The sequence below is a fragment of the Chrysemys picta genome, chromosome 15 (genome assembly GCF_011386835.1).
Source record: "Chrysemys picta bellii isolate R12L10 chromosome 15, ASM1138683v2, whole genome shotgun sequence".
In the NCBI taxonomy this organism is placed as follows: domain Eukaryota; kingdom Metazoa; phylum Chordata; order Testudines; family Emydidae; genus Chrysemys; species Chrysemys picta.
Genome location: NC_088805.1, coordinates 6,434,776 through 6,453,040, shown reverse-complemented (window position 1 = coordinate 6,453,040; position 18,265 = coordinate 6,434,776). Strand labels below are relative to the sequence as shown.

General features: G+C 48.5%; 1 protein-coding gene across 5 annotated transcripts in view; it reads left to right on the top strand.

Annotated features, from left to right (window-relative positions):
* Window positions 1-18,265, top strand: part of AIFM3 (apoptosis inducing factor mitochondria associated 3) — a 109,345-nt gene that overhangs the window by 21,022 nt on the left and 70,058 nt on the right. For all 5 annotated transcript variants that reach the window (XM_042843204.2, XM_042843202.2, XM_042843201.2 and 2 more), the window contains one exon: window positions 15,386-15,599. In XM_042843204.2, the coding sequence (XP_042699138.1) occupies window positions 15,386-15,599 (214 nt within the window). The remainder of the gene's footprint in view (window positions 1-15,385; window positions 15,600-18,265) is intronic.

The following is an 18,265-nucleotide window of genomic DNA, read 5'->3' as shown; positions in this document are numbered from 1 at the left end:
GGCAGTAAGGAAGCCCTAGCCGCATCCAGAGAAGGTCTTGTAGCATGACCTTCAGAAAAGATGAAAGAGAGCTTGTGGATAAAGGGATGGAGCTGGAAAAAGGCTTGCCACTGAGAGCAAAGACTCTGTCTCCATCTGTTTGATTCCTACTGTGTTCTGGGAAACAGGACTGTGTGCATTCTTTGTAAGTAAACAGGATTGCATCCAAGAAATACCTGACTGCATCAATTTCTTATGCTCACAAAAATAATCTGCTGGACCCTAATTACTGGCTAACCATTTGAGTCAAAAGCAGTAACAATACTGTATCTGGGTCCAATACTTGCATGGTGTTTCTGTACCATAGATAGGGATGGATATTTCCCCCAGGGGTCTTGCTGGGTAGCAGAGCCTACACATCTAGGCAGTGTGTTTTTACATGAAGATAGCTAACTCAAGATAACCATCTTGCTGTAAAATCAGTGTGGAGACAAGGCACAGTAGTTTTTAATTCCAGGTAGCTAGTCAAGGTATATTCCAGGTGGTGCTATAGTATGGATCTTGACTAACTATACCAAGGTAAAAAGAGCTGCATCTCATCTCCACTGGGATTTTATATCAAGATAGTCATCTGGAGTTAGCTCTCTCAATGACAGAACACACCTTTGTTTGCAGTTAGGGCATAGCCACAGGGCAGGGATGGGAGGAGGAGATGCCTCTGTCTAACAGTCACCTAACAGCTTCCACTTAAGGGCTGTTAAGAGATAGTGCCAAGCCCACTAGCCTTAATGGTTCTAGCCTGACCTCCTAGGCAGCCCCTAAACTGGTTTGAAGAGGGTGGATGAGGAACGGCATCATGATCTGCACCCACCTGATACAGAATCCAGCGGGGAAAAAGGAAGGTTGTGTGGCTTAAATAAGGACAGACTCTGAAGAGGAATCAGACAGAACTAGAATGAGACCAACAGAAGAATCTGGGCTTTCTAAGAGTATGTGAGTTGGGTCAGTTCTGTTCTTGGAACTTAACAGAGAAATCTCTCTCTCTCCAATTCAGCTTGTAGAGAACATAGGTGGTTGGTGTATGTGGAGTAGTGTACCCAGGTCCTGGTTTAAGAGTGGGAGAATTGTGAGATTCTACCCTGACAGAGGCCTATCTTCTGAAGGGGTGTGCTCAACGAGACCAGAAAGGCACAGAGCTGCAGCTAGCCCTGTAACTATGGCAATGCCCAGTTCCTTTTACAACAAAAGAGAATGGGGAATTTACACCTCTGAGGAGACTTTGAGACTCCAAGTCTAAATGTTTGCTCAATAAGTTACATCTTTCTATTTCATCTTAAAGTTAACTAGTGCAGTAACACCTCGTTCTGGAAATCTAGAAATCAAAATTCTCCACTAGAGGACACGTCATGCCTATTCACTTCTGAGCAGATGCTCTGCATGTCATGTCAACCAATAAGACCATCAGGGGCCATCCATTTCTGCATTCACCCCCACTTTTGTCTGCCTAGAACAGCAGCAGTGAGGGATGATCGTCTCTTGACCAGTGACAAGGGCCAGAAATCCACATGCACATCACTGCGCCTCGCCACGTCAGTTGACATGTCAGCCGTGATGCAGCTCAGAAACACAGCAGGGGTTCGGGGATTGTGCTGTGATAGCTTCCGTTACCTCTCTAAGACTGTTATCATGGTCTCCTGCTCCTCCCGCTCCAGAGGCCTCAGTCATAGTCCAGGGCTACACTAGTGGGGGCGGGGGGTCGACCTAAGATACGCAACTTCAGCTACACGAATAGCGTAGCCGAAGCCGACGTATCTTAGGTTGACTGACCCGGCCGTGAGGACGGTGGCGAGTCGACCACTGCCGCTCCCCCGTCGACTCCGCTTCCACCTCTCGTGAGCTGGAGTTCTGGAGTCGACAGGGAGCGCGACCGGGGATCGATTTTATCGCGTCTACACGATCCGGCAGGTAGTGAAGACCTGCCCGTAGAGTCCCAAAGGAATCAATTCTCTTCTGCAACTGGCTCCACATATGTGTGAAGTTGCTAGGGAAGAATATGAAATAGTAGAGAATAATATACCAGCAATACACTAATAATAACTAGCCCTACATCAAGGGCAGTTCCACTCCACCATGTCCTCCCTGCCTGCTTGTGTGCCACCCCAAAACTCTCCACACACGGCCCCCTCCTTCTTTTTACCCTGGGATAGGGGTGTAGCTGTCATAAAAGGCTTCAGAGCTGCCTTTGCCAGATCCCCACCAGCGCAGAGTTCTCCTACACTGGGAATTCACTGGCCACCTCCTGCCACTTGAAGGCCACTTTGTACTGTGGTCTTAGCAGGCCGGAGACTCAGGCCTTTATCTTTATCTTTCATTTTGTAATCCTTTGGTTTATGTGGGAACACTCTGAAGAGTATCGGTGACGGAGTGTACAAACCCCACACTCGAGAGCAAGGGATTAAGGAGCAGCTCTGGGCCCAAGTGGCCCTGCCCAGCAGCACTTGCAGAGCCTGCACAAGCTGAAGAAGAGAGGTTCAGAAGGGGACAAGCAGGGGGAGGGAACAGATTGGTGCTCTGGGAAATAATAGCCCAACAGCTCCTGTATCCTGAGACCTGACACACCAAGCCTGCAAAAGAGACTGGTCACTGTTTAGGAAGGCCAGACACTATTTTCAGTTCAGTTCTTTAATTTGCCCTGGGGGGGCGAAGGGGAACTCAGGTAAGAAGTGATCCTGTTTAGCCCTCCAAGGTCAGAACTTAGCTATCCACTGCTGGGCCCTGGATTGCGGCCTGGTGGAGAGCGTGGGCCTGGGCTCCCCTACCAACCCCTGAAGGTGGGACGACAACAGGAGTCTACTCTTCAGTGGGCAATCCAGCTGGGAAAGGCCCTCAATACACAAGGGTCCAGACCCCTAGTCCCAGAGCTAAGGAGAAAATCCTGAAGCCCTTGTGGGCACAAAAAGATCTCTGCTATTGGATTTTTCTCTCTGTATATCCCAAAAGGGCTGGACTAGAATGTGTGACCCGGCTGGAGGACTGAGCTGCAAAAGAAGGGACCAGCCCCAGAGGACGGAGCTGTAGATGAAAGGTGGACCTCTGGTCATACCCTGTCTGACCACTAGGCTGCACAGCCAGTGAGCGTCACCTTTCACAGCTTCCCAGACAGACTTTCGGCCTGTAGGAAATCTTGTTCTGAGCCGGTTGAAATAAAGGCACCAGGCAGGGGCACTTCATTTTCACACATTCCAATGATGTGTCTTCTTTACCTTTGGCCTGTGACAGCCCCCGTTTAGCCTGTTTTCAGTCCATTTTATATGTGCTATTGATTGTTTTACAGTCAAATGCTTTACAAAAATGCAATATTATATCAAACCTGTTTCCTTTATCAGTTACCTTATAATCTTGCCAGAGGACAATTTTCAAACTTATTTAACAAGAATTATTTTCCAGGAAACCACATTGATTGCCAATAATTATATTCCATAAGTGTATATCGGAAAATCCCCGTTTGCCCTTCACAATGTTTTAGCTTAGGAAAAAGTCAGCTGACTGTGCAATTGACGTGAACTGAATGAGTTAATGAAGTTCACTTGGAACCCTGCAAAGAAACTTGCTCACAGCCAGAGATTTTTAAATTGGTAAAGTCTGGCACATTTGATTGAAGGGAGCTACTGCAGCAGTCAGTTATAATAATGTGAAAGAAGTTCACAATCCGTCTCTTCCAGTGAGTCAACATGGAAACATTGGCCTGAGAGGGAGAGAACAAGCATGAGAATGATGCTATAAACTGGGGGTTGGAGCGCTCACCCAGGATGTGGGAGATCCAGGTACTCCCCCTGCTCCATTGACTTGTTTTAATTATTGTTCCACAGCGGAACAGCTTCAGCAGGAGCAGCTGAGGGATTCCCAATCTCAGAACATCCCATATTCCAATGGGTAGGATCACAGGCACAGCCTTTTCAAAGTGGCGGGGGGTGCTCGATCCCTGTCTCTGTCCCAGGCCCTACCCCCACTCCACCCATTCCCCCAAAGCCAAAGCCCCACTCACGCCTCGCCTCTTCCCTCCCCCGCTCCACCCTCACCCCACCTCTTCCTGCCCAGTTCCACTCCCTCCCCTCAAGCGCACCACGTCTTCGCTCCTCCCCTCCAGAGCCTCCTGCATGCCGCAAAACAGGGAGACATGGGAAGGTGCTGATCCGCAGGGCCCACTGCTGGGCACTCAGCATCCACCATTTTTCCCCATGGGTGCTCCAGCCCCAGAGCACCCACAGAGTCGGTGCCCATAGTTAGGATACTCACCTGAGCAGTGACAGATTCCTGTTCCAATCCTTTCTCCCCCTCAGGCAGAGAGGGGATTTGAACCAAGGGTCTCCCACATTCTAGCTGAGTGCTGTAACCACTGGGCTAAAAGTCCTTCTCCTCCCTCATGTTGTGTGAACACACCTGGGGCCTGGCCCAATAAGTAGCCTCTGAACATGCCCACACCTGGTCAGCTGAATGCGTGTCCTCCCCCCGTTTTGTGAATCACTCTGAGGTTTAGGTGGGAGACAGGTGCCCGGATGCCCAAAGGAAGGCAGTAGGGCGCATACCCAGAGATGCCTCGGGAACTCTGACTGAAAAACTGTATGGTTTGGCAGGGGGGGCTGGGGTGGGTTGTGTCTTGAAATCAGGGGTGCCAGAACGGGGGGGCCAGAGGGCCATGGCCCCATTACTTTTAAAAGTGCACTTTTTACCGGCTGTAGGGGCGAGTGATGGGGGGACGGGGCTGAGAGGAGTGAGTAGAGGCGGGATCTTGGGGGGGAAGAGGCAGCACAGGAGCGGGGCTGTGGGGGAAGAGGTGGGGCAGGGGTGGGGGCTCAGGGAGAAGGGCCGATGTGAGGCAGAGCCTGGGGGGGAATGGGCACCACGATGGCAGGGACTCAGGGGAAGGGGCAGTGTGAGGGCAGGGGCTTGGGAGGAAAGGGTAGCGCGGGAGGGTGGGACCATGTTTTAGGCACTGGTCGACCCCCAATTTTAGGGAGCTCCCACCGCTCCTGACTGAAGTGGTGCCAAAACAGGTACTTAGGTACCTTACTCCTATTGTGCATTCAGGCCATGGAAACTGCTATACTGGGTCAGATCATCAAGACTGGTAATTAGTGTCCTTCCTCTGCTGAATGCCAGTACCTAATACTTCAGGAGAAGGTGAACCCCACTTTCATGCATCTGCCATGCTGGAGATGGGAGCGAAGTTCCCTTCCAGGACCCTGAATGATCAGTTCCATACCCTGAAACGTGAGGTTGGATTAATCCTGTCTAATCATGCATGACTACAAATATTATTGGTCAGAATTACACAGCCCTGTTTTAAAATTAAGCAGCAGGGTTGAACTTTGTGACCACTTGTGGCAGTGAATTCCACAGCTGGGCCACATACTGTGTAATGAAGTATTTCCTTTATTTCTTGCCGTTTTGCTGGCTGTTGTTAAGTCATTGAGTGACCCTTTGTTCCTGGTATGGAAAAACACAAACGATAGAAACTCACAGCTTGATCGGACAAGTAGCTGCCCTCAATTTAATGGGGGGGGGAGGTGCGGGGAGAGGGGGAAGGCAAATGTTCCTTAAAGAGAAAACCTGCCCTACATGCTCAAAAACTCTAAGATATATAGTCCTTAATCCGCCTTCTCTCACCGCCACCTCTGCCCTAGGAGAAATACCAGTTCTGAACAGCAGCCTCAATCCCCCCATCAGCACCACCAGTGCAGCCCCCAAATGCCCAGATAAACTGCAGACCCTGGAGGGGTTTCAGGAAATCTAATAGGAAAGGGGAGGTCACACAGAATCAGGGTATTTACAGCCCTCACCTGGAGCACTCCTGGTCTCCAGCCAAGGCAGAGGGACCTTTCTCCATTCCAGGGGAATCAGTGGTTCCCCAGTAGGATAGAGCAATGGGTTCTTTGTGCTCCGGGGTCTAATGGCAGGTCTCAGCCTGCTTTCCTCCAGAACTGCGTACAGTGAGGTGCCGCCATCGAACCCTCGGGTGAATACATGAATATGTAACTTCTAGGACATGAATAATAATTGAATTCAAAAGGAATCACGGTCCAAGAGTGGTGAGAAGAAACAACACTTTCGTAGGGGGCAGAATAGGGCCGCAGTCATCTGCCTGCACCCATAGCACTCATCACCCCAGCACTAGCTCTGTTTTCACACACACCAGAGTCTCCCTAAGGACCATTATGGGCATGTCTGACTCCTCCCCTTCCTGACATTTCTTGGCCCTTCCTCCATTCCCCTCCTACGGTTGAGCTGCTTTCCGTCAGGCTATACTCTCCCCTCCTACTTCCTATGGCTTTTCTCTACTCCCCTCCACCCCCAACTCCTCCACAGTTTCCCCTTGGATTTCAATGCCTGGCTTACCCATGTTCTTCTCCCTCTCCTGCCCCCTGCAGCCGTAGAGACTTCCCTTTCCACATCAATGCCCCATCTGGCGCATTAGCAGCTCCCTTCTCACCCTCATTTCCTCCTGTGATCTTCAGTCCTGGATCCACTCTCCTAAATGGTCATTTGACCTGCTTCTCACCCAAAACTCTTTGAACCTGTGTGACACAGAGGCCCATTGGTGGTTCACTGCTCTGTCAGCAACTCATCAAGCCTGACATTCCACACCTAACACACTGTTCTCATGCGATATACCCAAAAGGTGGCGTGTAAGATATCGCTGGAAAACTAATTACTCGCTGATCATTAATATTCTTGCAGGAGGTGTGTGTGTGTGTGGGGGGGGGTGTACAAAGAGTTATGGATATGTGCTAGAATTCTGTTCTTAAAATGTGTTTGGCAAGCAATGCATAAGCCCAGTCTGCCCTAGACAAAGGGACGTGTATTTGTTTGTCAGACCTGCTTGGTTGTTAGGCAGAGACAATGAAAGCACACTCATATAAAAGCCATCGATCTATTGAGTCGGGGAGATAGCCTCTAAATTATAAAGACCGGGGGGTCTGAACCTCAAATGATAAGTAATTAAATCAACTGATTGTATACAATGACTGTATTATAAAAGGTTTCAGGGTAGCAGCCATGTTAGTCTGTATCCTCAAAAAGAACAGGAGTACTTGTGGCACCTTAGAGACTAACAAATTTATTAGAGCATAAGCTTTCGTGGGCTACAACCCACTTCTTCGGATGCATATAGAGTGAAACCTGTATATAACACTCTATATGCATCCGAAGAAGTGGGTTGTAGCCCACGAAAGCTTATGCTCTAATAAATTTGTTAGTCTCTAAGGTGCCACAAGTACTCCTGTTCTTTTTGAATTATAAAAGTGCATCAGGTACAGTCTCTGCTGAAAGCTAATGACACACTGGTGATTAATACCATAGTGAAATCTATGGATTAACACTATGCGAGGAAATATGGATGCTCGCTGATATTATGCTTAAAAGTCTGTGACCAAACACAGGGAGAAACAGGTTTTCTTGAGGGAAGGTAGCAGTGTGGAATCAATACAATGGAAGCCCCATTTACATAAGAATTGGCAGGGTGATGGGAAGCCCACGGGAAAGGAAGAACAGCATGAGGTCATCCTGAGTCTGGGGACAAAACAGCGAGTTAGGGAAGATACAAGGAGAGAGAAGACGCCATCCTGGCATCCGTCACTAGATGGACACAAGAAGCCAGAGCCTCTAGCAAGATGAGAAAGATGGATTCTTCTGACAAGGGGTTTGACATCTCTGGGAGAGAAACCTGCTTAGGCAAAGATCTTTCACCTAGGAAGACAAGAGAAACCAGCACCTTGGGCTTCTGTGGAAGGTCCTGATTAAAAGAAACTCAGCAATGGCTGGGAAGAAAAAGATTGATAAGAAATCTACCTTGAACCACGGCTGTAGCTTGCTGAATTAAGTCTTAACCGCTAGAAAGTGTATCTTTCCCTTTGTGTGTTAGTAATTCTTTCTAACTTTATTCCTTCTACTTGCTATCACTTACCTACGTCCTTTTGTTAATACAGTTGTTTTATTTTTACAGGGCTGTGCTTGAAAGGAAGGGTGTATTAACAGCTTATTAACTTAGCTGGGGTAATGTGCTTTTGCCTCTTTAAAGGAGCAAACAAACATTATTTCTGAGTGATCCAGGACAGGGCTGGACACTTCAGGGCAGACAGTTTTGGGGAAATTCAGGACGGGGTGTGTGCTGGGGTCACTTAGCTAGTAGTGACCTCAGTGCAGGCTGCTGGAGTCAGAGTTGCTGAAGCAGGGTTGCTTATCACACAGACATTCAGTGCGTGCTTGTCTCATAGCTGGGAGAATCCAGACAGGGAGCTCCAGCCGCAGAGCCTTTTAAGGCGCTCAGGGTTACAGGACAGGTGGTAGCACAACCTCTCACTGGTCTGGGTTGCACCCCAAAATGTGACACCCCACCCCTCCACCTGGGCCTTCTGCAACCTCCAGTCTATTCATGCCTTTGACTCAGACCTCTCAGTGCTCTCAGCTCTCTTCAGTACCCAGTTGTTCTCTGCCTGCACTCTGCTCTCACGTATCCTTGATTCCCATGCCACATACACCCACTGCCCTGGCTCACTCTCTGAACACCATTGGTGGGAGGCCCATGATCTCACAGACTTCCTCCATGACAGGTGTTTTCTCTCCTGCTTCAGCTCTGGCACCTCCCTGTCCAAAACCAATACTTTGGCCCCTCACTGCCTCCCATGCCCACGGTCCTGCCACTTATCTGCCGTCTCTGGCCCTGCCTCTTCCTCTGTCTCTGCACAGGATCTTGCTGATTTGTCCAAAGAGAAAACTTGACACAATCTGCTGAGTTCTCTCCCTCCCTCAAGCACCTTCTCCCCATCCCTGACTTGGAGGTCTTCTACCTCTAATGCCCCCCCAAGTCCCAGTGATCCTATCCCTACCCACCTTCTTAGCTCCATTGCCTTCATGCTCACTGCTTCCCTCACCTTGCTTATCAACCTCTCATTGTTCTTTGTCCCTACCTCTTAAAATATAAATATGCTTTGCTCTCTCCTACCCTCAAAATAGTCTTTGATCCTTGTCGCCTCTCTGGTGACTGCTCCATCTTTCTCCTCCCCTTTACCTCTAGACCAGGCACCATCTAAAACTATACAGAACTCAGACGCTCCTTGCTTATATTCTCTTGCCAAGATTTGCCTCCTCTCAGATCCTTCCACCCCGCTCTGCCAGTGCCCCCAGTATTGGCACTTCATTTCTCAGATTCCTGCCCAATCCTCTCTGTGACTTCATGGCAGGACCTCCCTGAGCTCAACTGCAAGGCCCCTACCCTGCCCAATGTCTGCCATGCTCCCACTACTGTGAATTGAGGTGACACATATGCAAGTTGCCCTAATGTTCTTCCCCTTCTCCTAACCACTATCTACCTGTCTGTCTGCTCTTATATTGTGAGCTTCTCAGAGGAGAGACTGGAGTGTTTGGAAAGTGCCCAACATATACTGGACACTAATGTAAATAATAATAATAAAGGGAGGAATCAGAGATAAAAAGGAAAGCATGGGAGTTGAGGGCACCAGATGTATAAATTGGTAAATTAACCTACAGCAGTAATCGGATTCTCTTCCCTTCAGACAAGGAGAACCCCACAAACAGTACGTGACTGCACTCTATCAAATCAGCACGGTCACCTGGGCAACGCTGAGGACTGCTCAATGGATACCTTGGCTTGATGGGTAGCTCGCTGCAGCCAAAGAGGCCAGCCAGATGTTGGGCTGCAGTAGGATATGTGAAATGTAGAATGTATATGTTTGGCGTTGGGATACGTGAAAAGATGCCTGCTTGTCTGGCAGAGAGGGAGAACAGCCAGGTGAAAAGCTGAGCCAGCAACCTGGTCAGGTGAACACCTGGGTCAGCAGTTCAATCCGGTAAACAAATGAGTTAGCAAACTAATCCTAGTGTTAGGCACAAAAGTGTTTATACACTATGTAATGGATAACTGTGTAATAATATCTTTCTGAGTACCTGAATGAGGCTGTGCACTTTCATTTAACCCTATGCGGTGCCCTGTTTCGGTGAACTGATCACTCACTGAAGCAGCAAATAAACGACATATTTCTTCAGCTCAAGAATCTGTCTGTGAACCTGTGTGTTCTGGGTAGCGGGAAAAAGAACCAGTCAGCAGATGCATAAGGAATAGGATGGAGAATAATACAGAAAATATTCAATGTCTTTATACAATCAATGGACCAGCCTTATCAGGATAGTAGGGGTAGGACTGGTCTCCCTGTCTCACCCAGGATAGTGCAGAACTAGAGGGGTCTGATAGAAGAGCAATGAAAATGATCAGTGGGCTGGAAAAAGTGTCTTATGAAGAGAGAGTGGCAAGACTGGGGTTGTTACCTTAGAGAGGAGACAAATAAGAGTGGATATGATCAATGTTTATAAAATAATAGACTCGTAGACTTAAGGTCAGAAGGCACTATTATGATCATCTAGTCTGACCTGCACATTGCAGGCCACAGAGCCTCCCCACCCACAACTGTAATAGGCCCCTAACCTCTGGCTGAGTTACTGAAGTTCTCAAATCATGGTCCGAAGACTTTAAGTTCCCTAGAAGCCACCATTTACTCTAGTTCAAACCAGCAAGTGACCCGTGCCCCATGCTGCAGAGGAAGGCATTGCCTTTGTCTAAAAACACAGGCTAGTCTGGCATGATCTACTTTTTGTAAAACCGTGTTGTATTTTATCCCATTACCATTCATCTCTATTTTCTTAACCTAACTTTCTCTTTCAGAATGTGTTCCAAGACCTTGCATACAACTGAAGTCAAACTAACAGGCCTGTAGTTTCTCAGATCACTTCCCCCTTTTTTAAAAATAGGAATTATATTAGAGATTCTCCAGTCATAGAGTACAACCCCTGAGTTTACAGATTCATTACAAATCCTTGCTATTGGGCTTGCAATTTTATGTGCCAGTTCCTTTAATATGCTTGGGTGGAGATTATCTATGACTGGCCTAGAGAAGGAGCATCTGGTCTCCCTGTGTCATAACAAAAAAACGAGGGGACATAGAAAGAAATGGCAAGATGGCAAATTCTAAAGTGATAAGATTTTTTTTCCACATGGAACAGCTTGTGGAACTCACTGACATTGGCTGGCATTGAGGCCAAGAAGTCACAGAGAGCTTGGACATTTATATGGGTAATGAGACTTCTGGATATATAATAGCTAATGCTAAAAAAAAGCACTAAAAGCAATGGGAATTTGGGCATAGGCGCTTCAGAAAATCCCACTAGGTCAATGATCCCCAAACTATGGGGCACGGAGGAACATTCAGGGGGCACGCAGTGGGGCCCAGGCCAGTCCCCACAGGAGGCGGGGAGGGATCGCCACCCAGACCCACTCTGCCCCCAGCCCAGCTCCACTCCACTCTGTGCCCCAGCCCAAGCTCCACTCCGGCCCCTGCTGCACCCCCGTGCTCTCATTCCCTCTCTGCCCCCAGGCCAGCTCTGCTCTAGCTCCAGCTCCTCCCCCCATCCCAAGTTCTGCCTCCAGCTCCGCCTTCAGCTCCAGCTCCTCTGCTTAGTGCAATAATGGAGGGGTGTGTGGACAGATTCCATACTGGTAAGGGGGGGAGGATGCGACAGGAAAAGTTTGGGCACCACAGCATTACATTCAGTATCTGATCATTGCCTTTTTTTGCTGCTTTATTGTCTTGTAAACAACTACTACCTAATTTGCTGTCTACTCTCACCCTTAACTCTTTCATTATGACAGCTTCCCAGGGTGCTACCTACCCTGAAGTACCCTGGCAAGTTTAATTAACTTAATGTTTACTCCCTGCTTCTAGATCACCAGTAGAGGTGTTAAATTAAGCTGGTACCAACAGTGATCTCTGAGACATCTCCCCAGAGATCTCCCACGCACCCATGAACCAGCTGGTATCTAACCAACCTAATTATGTGAAGGAGACTCATCTCCAGGTTCTCGCATGGCATCCTACAAGCTACCCATTGCTAGACTGTATTGGTCTTTCTGAAGAAAGTAGCACTTTAAATACCTGTAACATTTCAACTCCTCTTAAACCAAACTCTTTTTCTGTTACTACTTTCCAGCCACTGTCTTCCCAGGTTGACTTGCGTTTGCAGTTCTGTGCCCCAAGTAGAGTCATTTTCTTTTTATTAACTGGCCCAGATTTTCACTGATCCTCATGCAGGGGAGTGAGGAGGTGTAAGGCCCCACCCCACCCGTTGGCAGCCCCTGGGCAGATTGCAGGAACAAGCTTAGAGCAGGCTCAGTAGTGAAACGGAGGGGGCAGCACGTTGGTTTTGCCCCCCTCACTATGCCAGCATGGCTGGCACAAGGTAAGGAGCAAGTTGCACCCTGCTGTAAACCTGCTCTTGGTCAGTTCCAGGTGCATTGAGAGGGAGGGGGCACAAAGGGCTGGATTCACAAAAGGACTTACGAACCTAACTGCCACTTTAGGTGCCTAAATCCCAGAATCAGGCCCACTGGGATTCACCAAGCCCTTGCTCAGCTGCCGCCGAACCCTGTAGGTACATAAACTCCCTCGGCACCTACATGTTTGCAGTAAAAGTTTGCTCTGGGGCTATTTTTCTGCCCGTGAGCATACGTGCGACTGCCTCCCTCCATGTTTCCAGATGCCCAAGCCCCAGAGTGAAACACAAACTGAGAGAAATAGGTGCTTCTCGATCTAACTTGCTTGTGAACTGGTGTGCTCAGAGCTCGCCTAACAGAGCAGACCCCCCCATACGTGAACAGACACAAAATAGCTGGGGAAGGACGATGTCCCTCGTAGGGGAGGGTACTCTCTGGGATGGGGAAGACCCCTGTTTACCCCCCTCAGCCGTAGGCAGGGCTGGTGCAAGGAAGTTTCACGCCCTAGGCGAAACTTCCACATTGCACCTCCCCCAGCCCTGTGGCAGCTCCCCGCCCCCCCCTGCACTGAGGCGCACCCCCGCGGCAGCTCCCCGCCCCTGGGGAGCCGTGCGGCAGCTCCCCACCCCAACTCACCTCTGCTCCGCCTCCCCCCAAGCATGCTGCCCCCGCTCTAATTCTCCTCCCCTCCCAGGCTTGCGGCGCCAAACAGCTGATTGGTGCCGCAAGCCTGGGAGGCGGGAGAAGTGGAGCAGCGACGGCGTGCTCGGGGAGGGGGCGTAGGAACACTGTAAAAATGCTTTTTGGCGCCCCCAAATCTTGGCGCCCACCTAGTTTGCCTTAATGGTAGCACCGGCCCTGGCCGTAGGCATCTAATGCCAAGTAAGGATTTTGCAGATGAGAATTCCAAGCAGAGGGAGGTGCCAAACTCCCAGAGAGGATGTTCTCACCTTGGCAACTCCCATTGACTAGCTGAGGCAGGGAGCCACCTCCCATGCTGGCTTTTGTGGATCCCATTCTGAGGTGCCTCTCTCTCCCTTTCCAGTGTACAGGGAGCCCAGGCACTGAACTCAAATGTTGTGAGTCCCAGTGATTGCACATCACCACCCCTAAGTTCCTTTGTGACTCTAGCGATAAGCAATGGTTGGGGGAGATGGTGAGCAGCAATTGACCGGTTTGTGTGGAAGGGGAGTTTGTGCAGCTCCATGTGATGTTCCTCGCTCGTAAGAAAAGGTCACGATTGTCCTCACTTGAATCTCACCGGTGAGGAACCACACACAAAATGGGGCAGCTATGGGAATTCCTCTACAAGTCACGGGAATATCAATCGCCCCATTTTCCAGCTGCTAATGCAGACAATGATTATTTCCTTATGTTATGAGACATAAACAATGTTTGCTGCCACCGTGTGAGGGTAACTGCCCCTGTATTCCCCCCTCTGTGGCCCATTCCAGGAGTGCCCAGTCAGATCTCAGGTCTCCAGGTGTCACTTGTCTCTGGGCCGGGAGTGTTGCCTCACTCCCTTCTGACTGCACAGCTCCCTGCCTTACCCAAGGATATCCCCAGTCTGCCTAACGGCCAGCGCTTGTGCATGGCTTTCTCTCCGAGGGCTCTGCACAGCGAGTTGCCAGCAGTTACAAGTTACCGCACCGCTCTTTCTAAGCAAGCACGTTTATTCTTAAGGTAAAAATATCACAGAAAAACATAAACTCAATAGAAGTTCCTATACACATGCTAAAAGCTTAGCAGAGGTCACCTCATAGGTCTTTTGGGGCCTTAGTAGGCCAAAGTCCTTCAAACGCTTCCACCAGGGTTGTGGGGGGACCCCTTGGAGAGACTGCCCTGGCTGCTGGTTTAGAAAGAACCTTTCTTCATCTGTTGGTCTCTGAAAAACGATGTTTGGACCAGTATATGCATACCTCCCCAGCATGCGGCCCCTCTTTGGACATGTTGACAGTTTCAGGGACTTGCCTTAATCACCCCCCATTGCTTTTAGCTCCTGGAGGAGCGGTAGGAACCCTCCCCCTTGGCGTTGCAACACTCCCTGGCCCATCACAATAAATAAACCATTCATAGACCTACTACAATATGGTCCTCAAAGATAGCGCATGCAGTTGCAATATTATTTATACTTGCAAGTACAAAGTATTAAGGCCAGTTGGCAGCACAGCTGGGCCTAGAACTCAGATGCTACCAACGCAGGGCGTTAGACCCAGATCTTGGGGGTAGGTGGCATTTGGGAAGGCTCTTTCTCCTCTAGCAGCTTTGTCAAAAATTAAAATTTGAAAATCAGCCAACACTGCTGGGAAATGTTTTCTAGGAACATCTCACCCAGTTCTAATGCTGCTGTTTATCCCCAGGACGTTTTCATCTTCTATTGCCAAGTTTGTGCACCTTCCCCATTGAATGCTCAGGATTCATAAGGGTCAGAACTCAAATAATAGTTGAAATTCATAAAATCCATTTCTTATTAATTGCCATCTGAAGTGGTAGCAAAAGCCTGCTCAGCTGTGTACCGATTTAATCTACCATGCTGTATAGGTTTAGCTTTACCTCCCAATTCATATTGGTTATTAATGATGGAAAATTTTTCTTGATCTGTTTTCAGATGAAGAGAGACCCATTTACAACTAGAAACGGAAGCGTCTAAGCCTGAGCATAAATGACACCCGATTGCTAGCAGCTGTATTTCATTAACAGGGAACACGCCTAACATTGATTGGGTGGCGTTTCACAAGCTTTAATATTTCTGTTTGCAAGAATCCCTGGTTGGTGCATATTGAGGAAAAGCGGTGGGTTGTGATTAAAAAGGGAATATAGGGGTCATGGATATTAAAACTGAGTCAAGACTGAGATTTAATTTGCCACCTTCCCAGCCAAGGCAGCAATTCTGAATGGCGTGCGTCAGGTCACCTAGAATTCCCAGAATGCCAGAGTTCCTAGGAGAGCTGGAGGTAATGTCTCAAGGCCATAATAGCATTATCAGCAGATTTCGGTAGAAATGATACAATTTGACTTAAAAAGCTGCTGCTTAGATTGAATGACGATTTCTGTTCACTCCTGCAGTTGAAGTGAAAATTGAGGTGGTGCTACCAGAGAAAGAGAGGGCCAAGGAAGAGATGTCACCCAATGGGAAAGCCAGTCCACTTGTTTACAAAGTCAATGGGACTGCCCGGCATTACCACCTCGAAGAACATCCCATCACCATCAACCCCTACCAGAATGTGAAGGATGTAGTGGAAGCCTCTGTGTGCCACGTGAAGGACCTTGAGAATGGACAGTAAGTGTTTAACATTTTTAACAGCCTGAAGGATCCCAGAGGGCTTTATACATGCTACCATATCCTATACCATAACTAAAATGCTGCCACATGGTGCCGGAGCTGAACAGCAAGGCTGCACAAGCCTGTGAAATGTGGCATGTTATGACCCCAATTCATCTAAACACTTGAGCATGTGCTCAACTGTAACTTTGTGCTTAAATTCATCTCCAGTCAGCATGGCATTTAAGCATCGCTTACAGGTACGCATGTATTTAACTGCTTTGCTGAATCAGGGCTTATGTCATGGAAATTGTCGCTTTTTTATCACTAGCTCTTTAGCCTTGACTAATCCGAGATGATTGGACCATCTGTGGCCAGTGTAATTTATCTTGGTAATATGGATAGTGTTATCTTCCTCCAGTTTTAATACAATAGAATCTTGTACAAGTGACAACTTGTCTTTAATGTTTTTGGATACTTTAACTTCTTTCATGTTCTGTGCCTGTGGAACTCCTGTTAGGGAGATGGGACACTAATTTCCAATAACAACAAGGAGTCTGGTGGCACCTTAAAGACTAACAGATTTATTTGGGCATAAGCTTTCATGAGTAAAAACCTCACTTCTTTGGATGCCCAAATAAATCTGTTAGTCTTTAAGGTGCCACCAGACTCCTTGTTGTTTTTGTAGATACAGACTAACACGGCTACCCCCTGATACTAATTTCCAATAGACCTTGTCTAGTATCCTTTAGTTGCTTCTTTAATTATTGTAAGTTTATTTGCAAAGTTCTCGACTTAGCATTTTAACAAACTAGTTTAAGTAAAACACGCATGTGTGGAGTTCATGGAGTAGGCCCCATACCACTTCTACCTTGTCTTGTTTTTCTAGTTGATCTGGTTCCTCATAAATTTGTTCTCTCACAAAGAATGGAATTTTCTGATGTTTTTGTGCTAATGGAAACACACTTTGCTTGCAGTTTCACAGTCCTGATTTTTAGTGTAACAATGGAATCTGTTAGGATATCGGACAATAGATCACTGGCACATACTGATGAAAACACATATTCATACCAGAATAAAAAATAACTGATTATGTGGCAACCCAGAGAGGGGGAAAGCCAGATATGTTGGAAGAAGCCCAGGGAAATAGCAGCAAGGAGTTGGACTGCCCAGGGACTGTGGCTGCTTGTTATAGGGTCACTGGACTGGAGCCCAGTGTCACGGGTGGGCCTGGGTTCCCCTACCAGCCTCTGGGGAGTGGCAAAAATTGTTGGAGATGCCAGCCAGACAGCAGGTCTGGAAAGACTGCAAATTCCCCAGAAGGGGAGGACTTTAGTGACCTGGCAGGAGGGAGGAAGCTGCAGACCCAGGAGTGAGCAGGGCAGCAGAGTGAGACAAGACAGGAGAAGACAACACTGGAGGTAGAGCATAAACTGGCAGAGCTAATCCCCAGGATGGCCAGCAGTAGGTGCTGCAAGCAGTTGAGTGTGCCCCGTGACAATGTCCCTTGACGTCATGTTCCCTTACTTTCGTGGCACCTACAGTCTGGCTTGTAAGTATAAGCCACTTTCGTTTCATCTGGTAGCAAGACCATAGTTTTGGGTCATCTCCCATGAAAGTACTGCCTCCCTCAATCATAAATCTCCCCTTCTTCATCCACAGCTTCATTGCTGCAGCAGAACAAAACCGTCATGGTAGAGACAGCGAGACATTCCAGGCAGAACGCTGAAAATCAGGTCAAGGGCTTGCACAGGATTCTGTTCAATAGGGCCCAGTGCAGAGTGGCATATTGGAATGATGTGTTCTTCCTGGTGACCCTCAGCTGCTGAGTCTGAGGCTGCCACAATCTGAACTAACTGGAGCTTCCCCCGGGCATAGGCCTTCATTCCCAGATACAGAGAACAACAATAGCCGAGTGCAGATGCATGGATCACCGTGGCCCACTCTGAGTGCGACGGGATCAGGTGCAATATTCTGACCAATTGCAAAGGGAAATGGGAGTGCAGGGTCTCATACCTGTGGACGGCAGTGCAGATGCCTTTGGTGGGAGGGGCGAGTTATTCCAGGCGCTAACCCTGTCTCACCAGCCTTGCTTCAGTCTGGTCTAGGTTCAGTTTCAGTCCGCTGCCCTCCAGGCAGTCGCCCGTGTCTGCTCGTCACTGAGAAAGTGGAAGATGGGTGCTATTTGCAGTCCATGTGAGGGAACTGTAGAGCTGGGTTTTCACTGCACGGTGATGGTACTTCAGCCTTTGTTGTTTCAGTCCCAATGGTTTCATCTAGATATTGAATAGGACAGCAAGGGACCACTGCATCGGTACACGCAGCCTGAAAGGGCACCAGCACAGCTGGAGTTGGCTGCACCCGGGCAACAGAAGTCAGGGATGTTTTGTGCTCCCACATTCTGGACTTGCATGGCCCAGTAGAAAAGGGGGAATAGTATCTTTATGGATGTGCTTGTGCGGAGGAGGGAGAATGGAGCTGATTGATTTGGGGACGTTCAGTGCTTGGGGACTGCCATGCAATGGAGTTACGAATGACCTGATGATTCACAGTATGGATTCATATGAGGACACGACTGACATGTGGATTGCTGTGCCTAACCGTATAGAGGAATAGTGTTTGCATGGGTGTCGTGGAGGGAGAGTTTGGGCTCCAGAGTTTTTTACTGGTGCTGATAAGCCCAG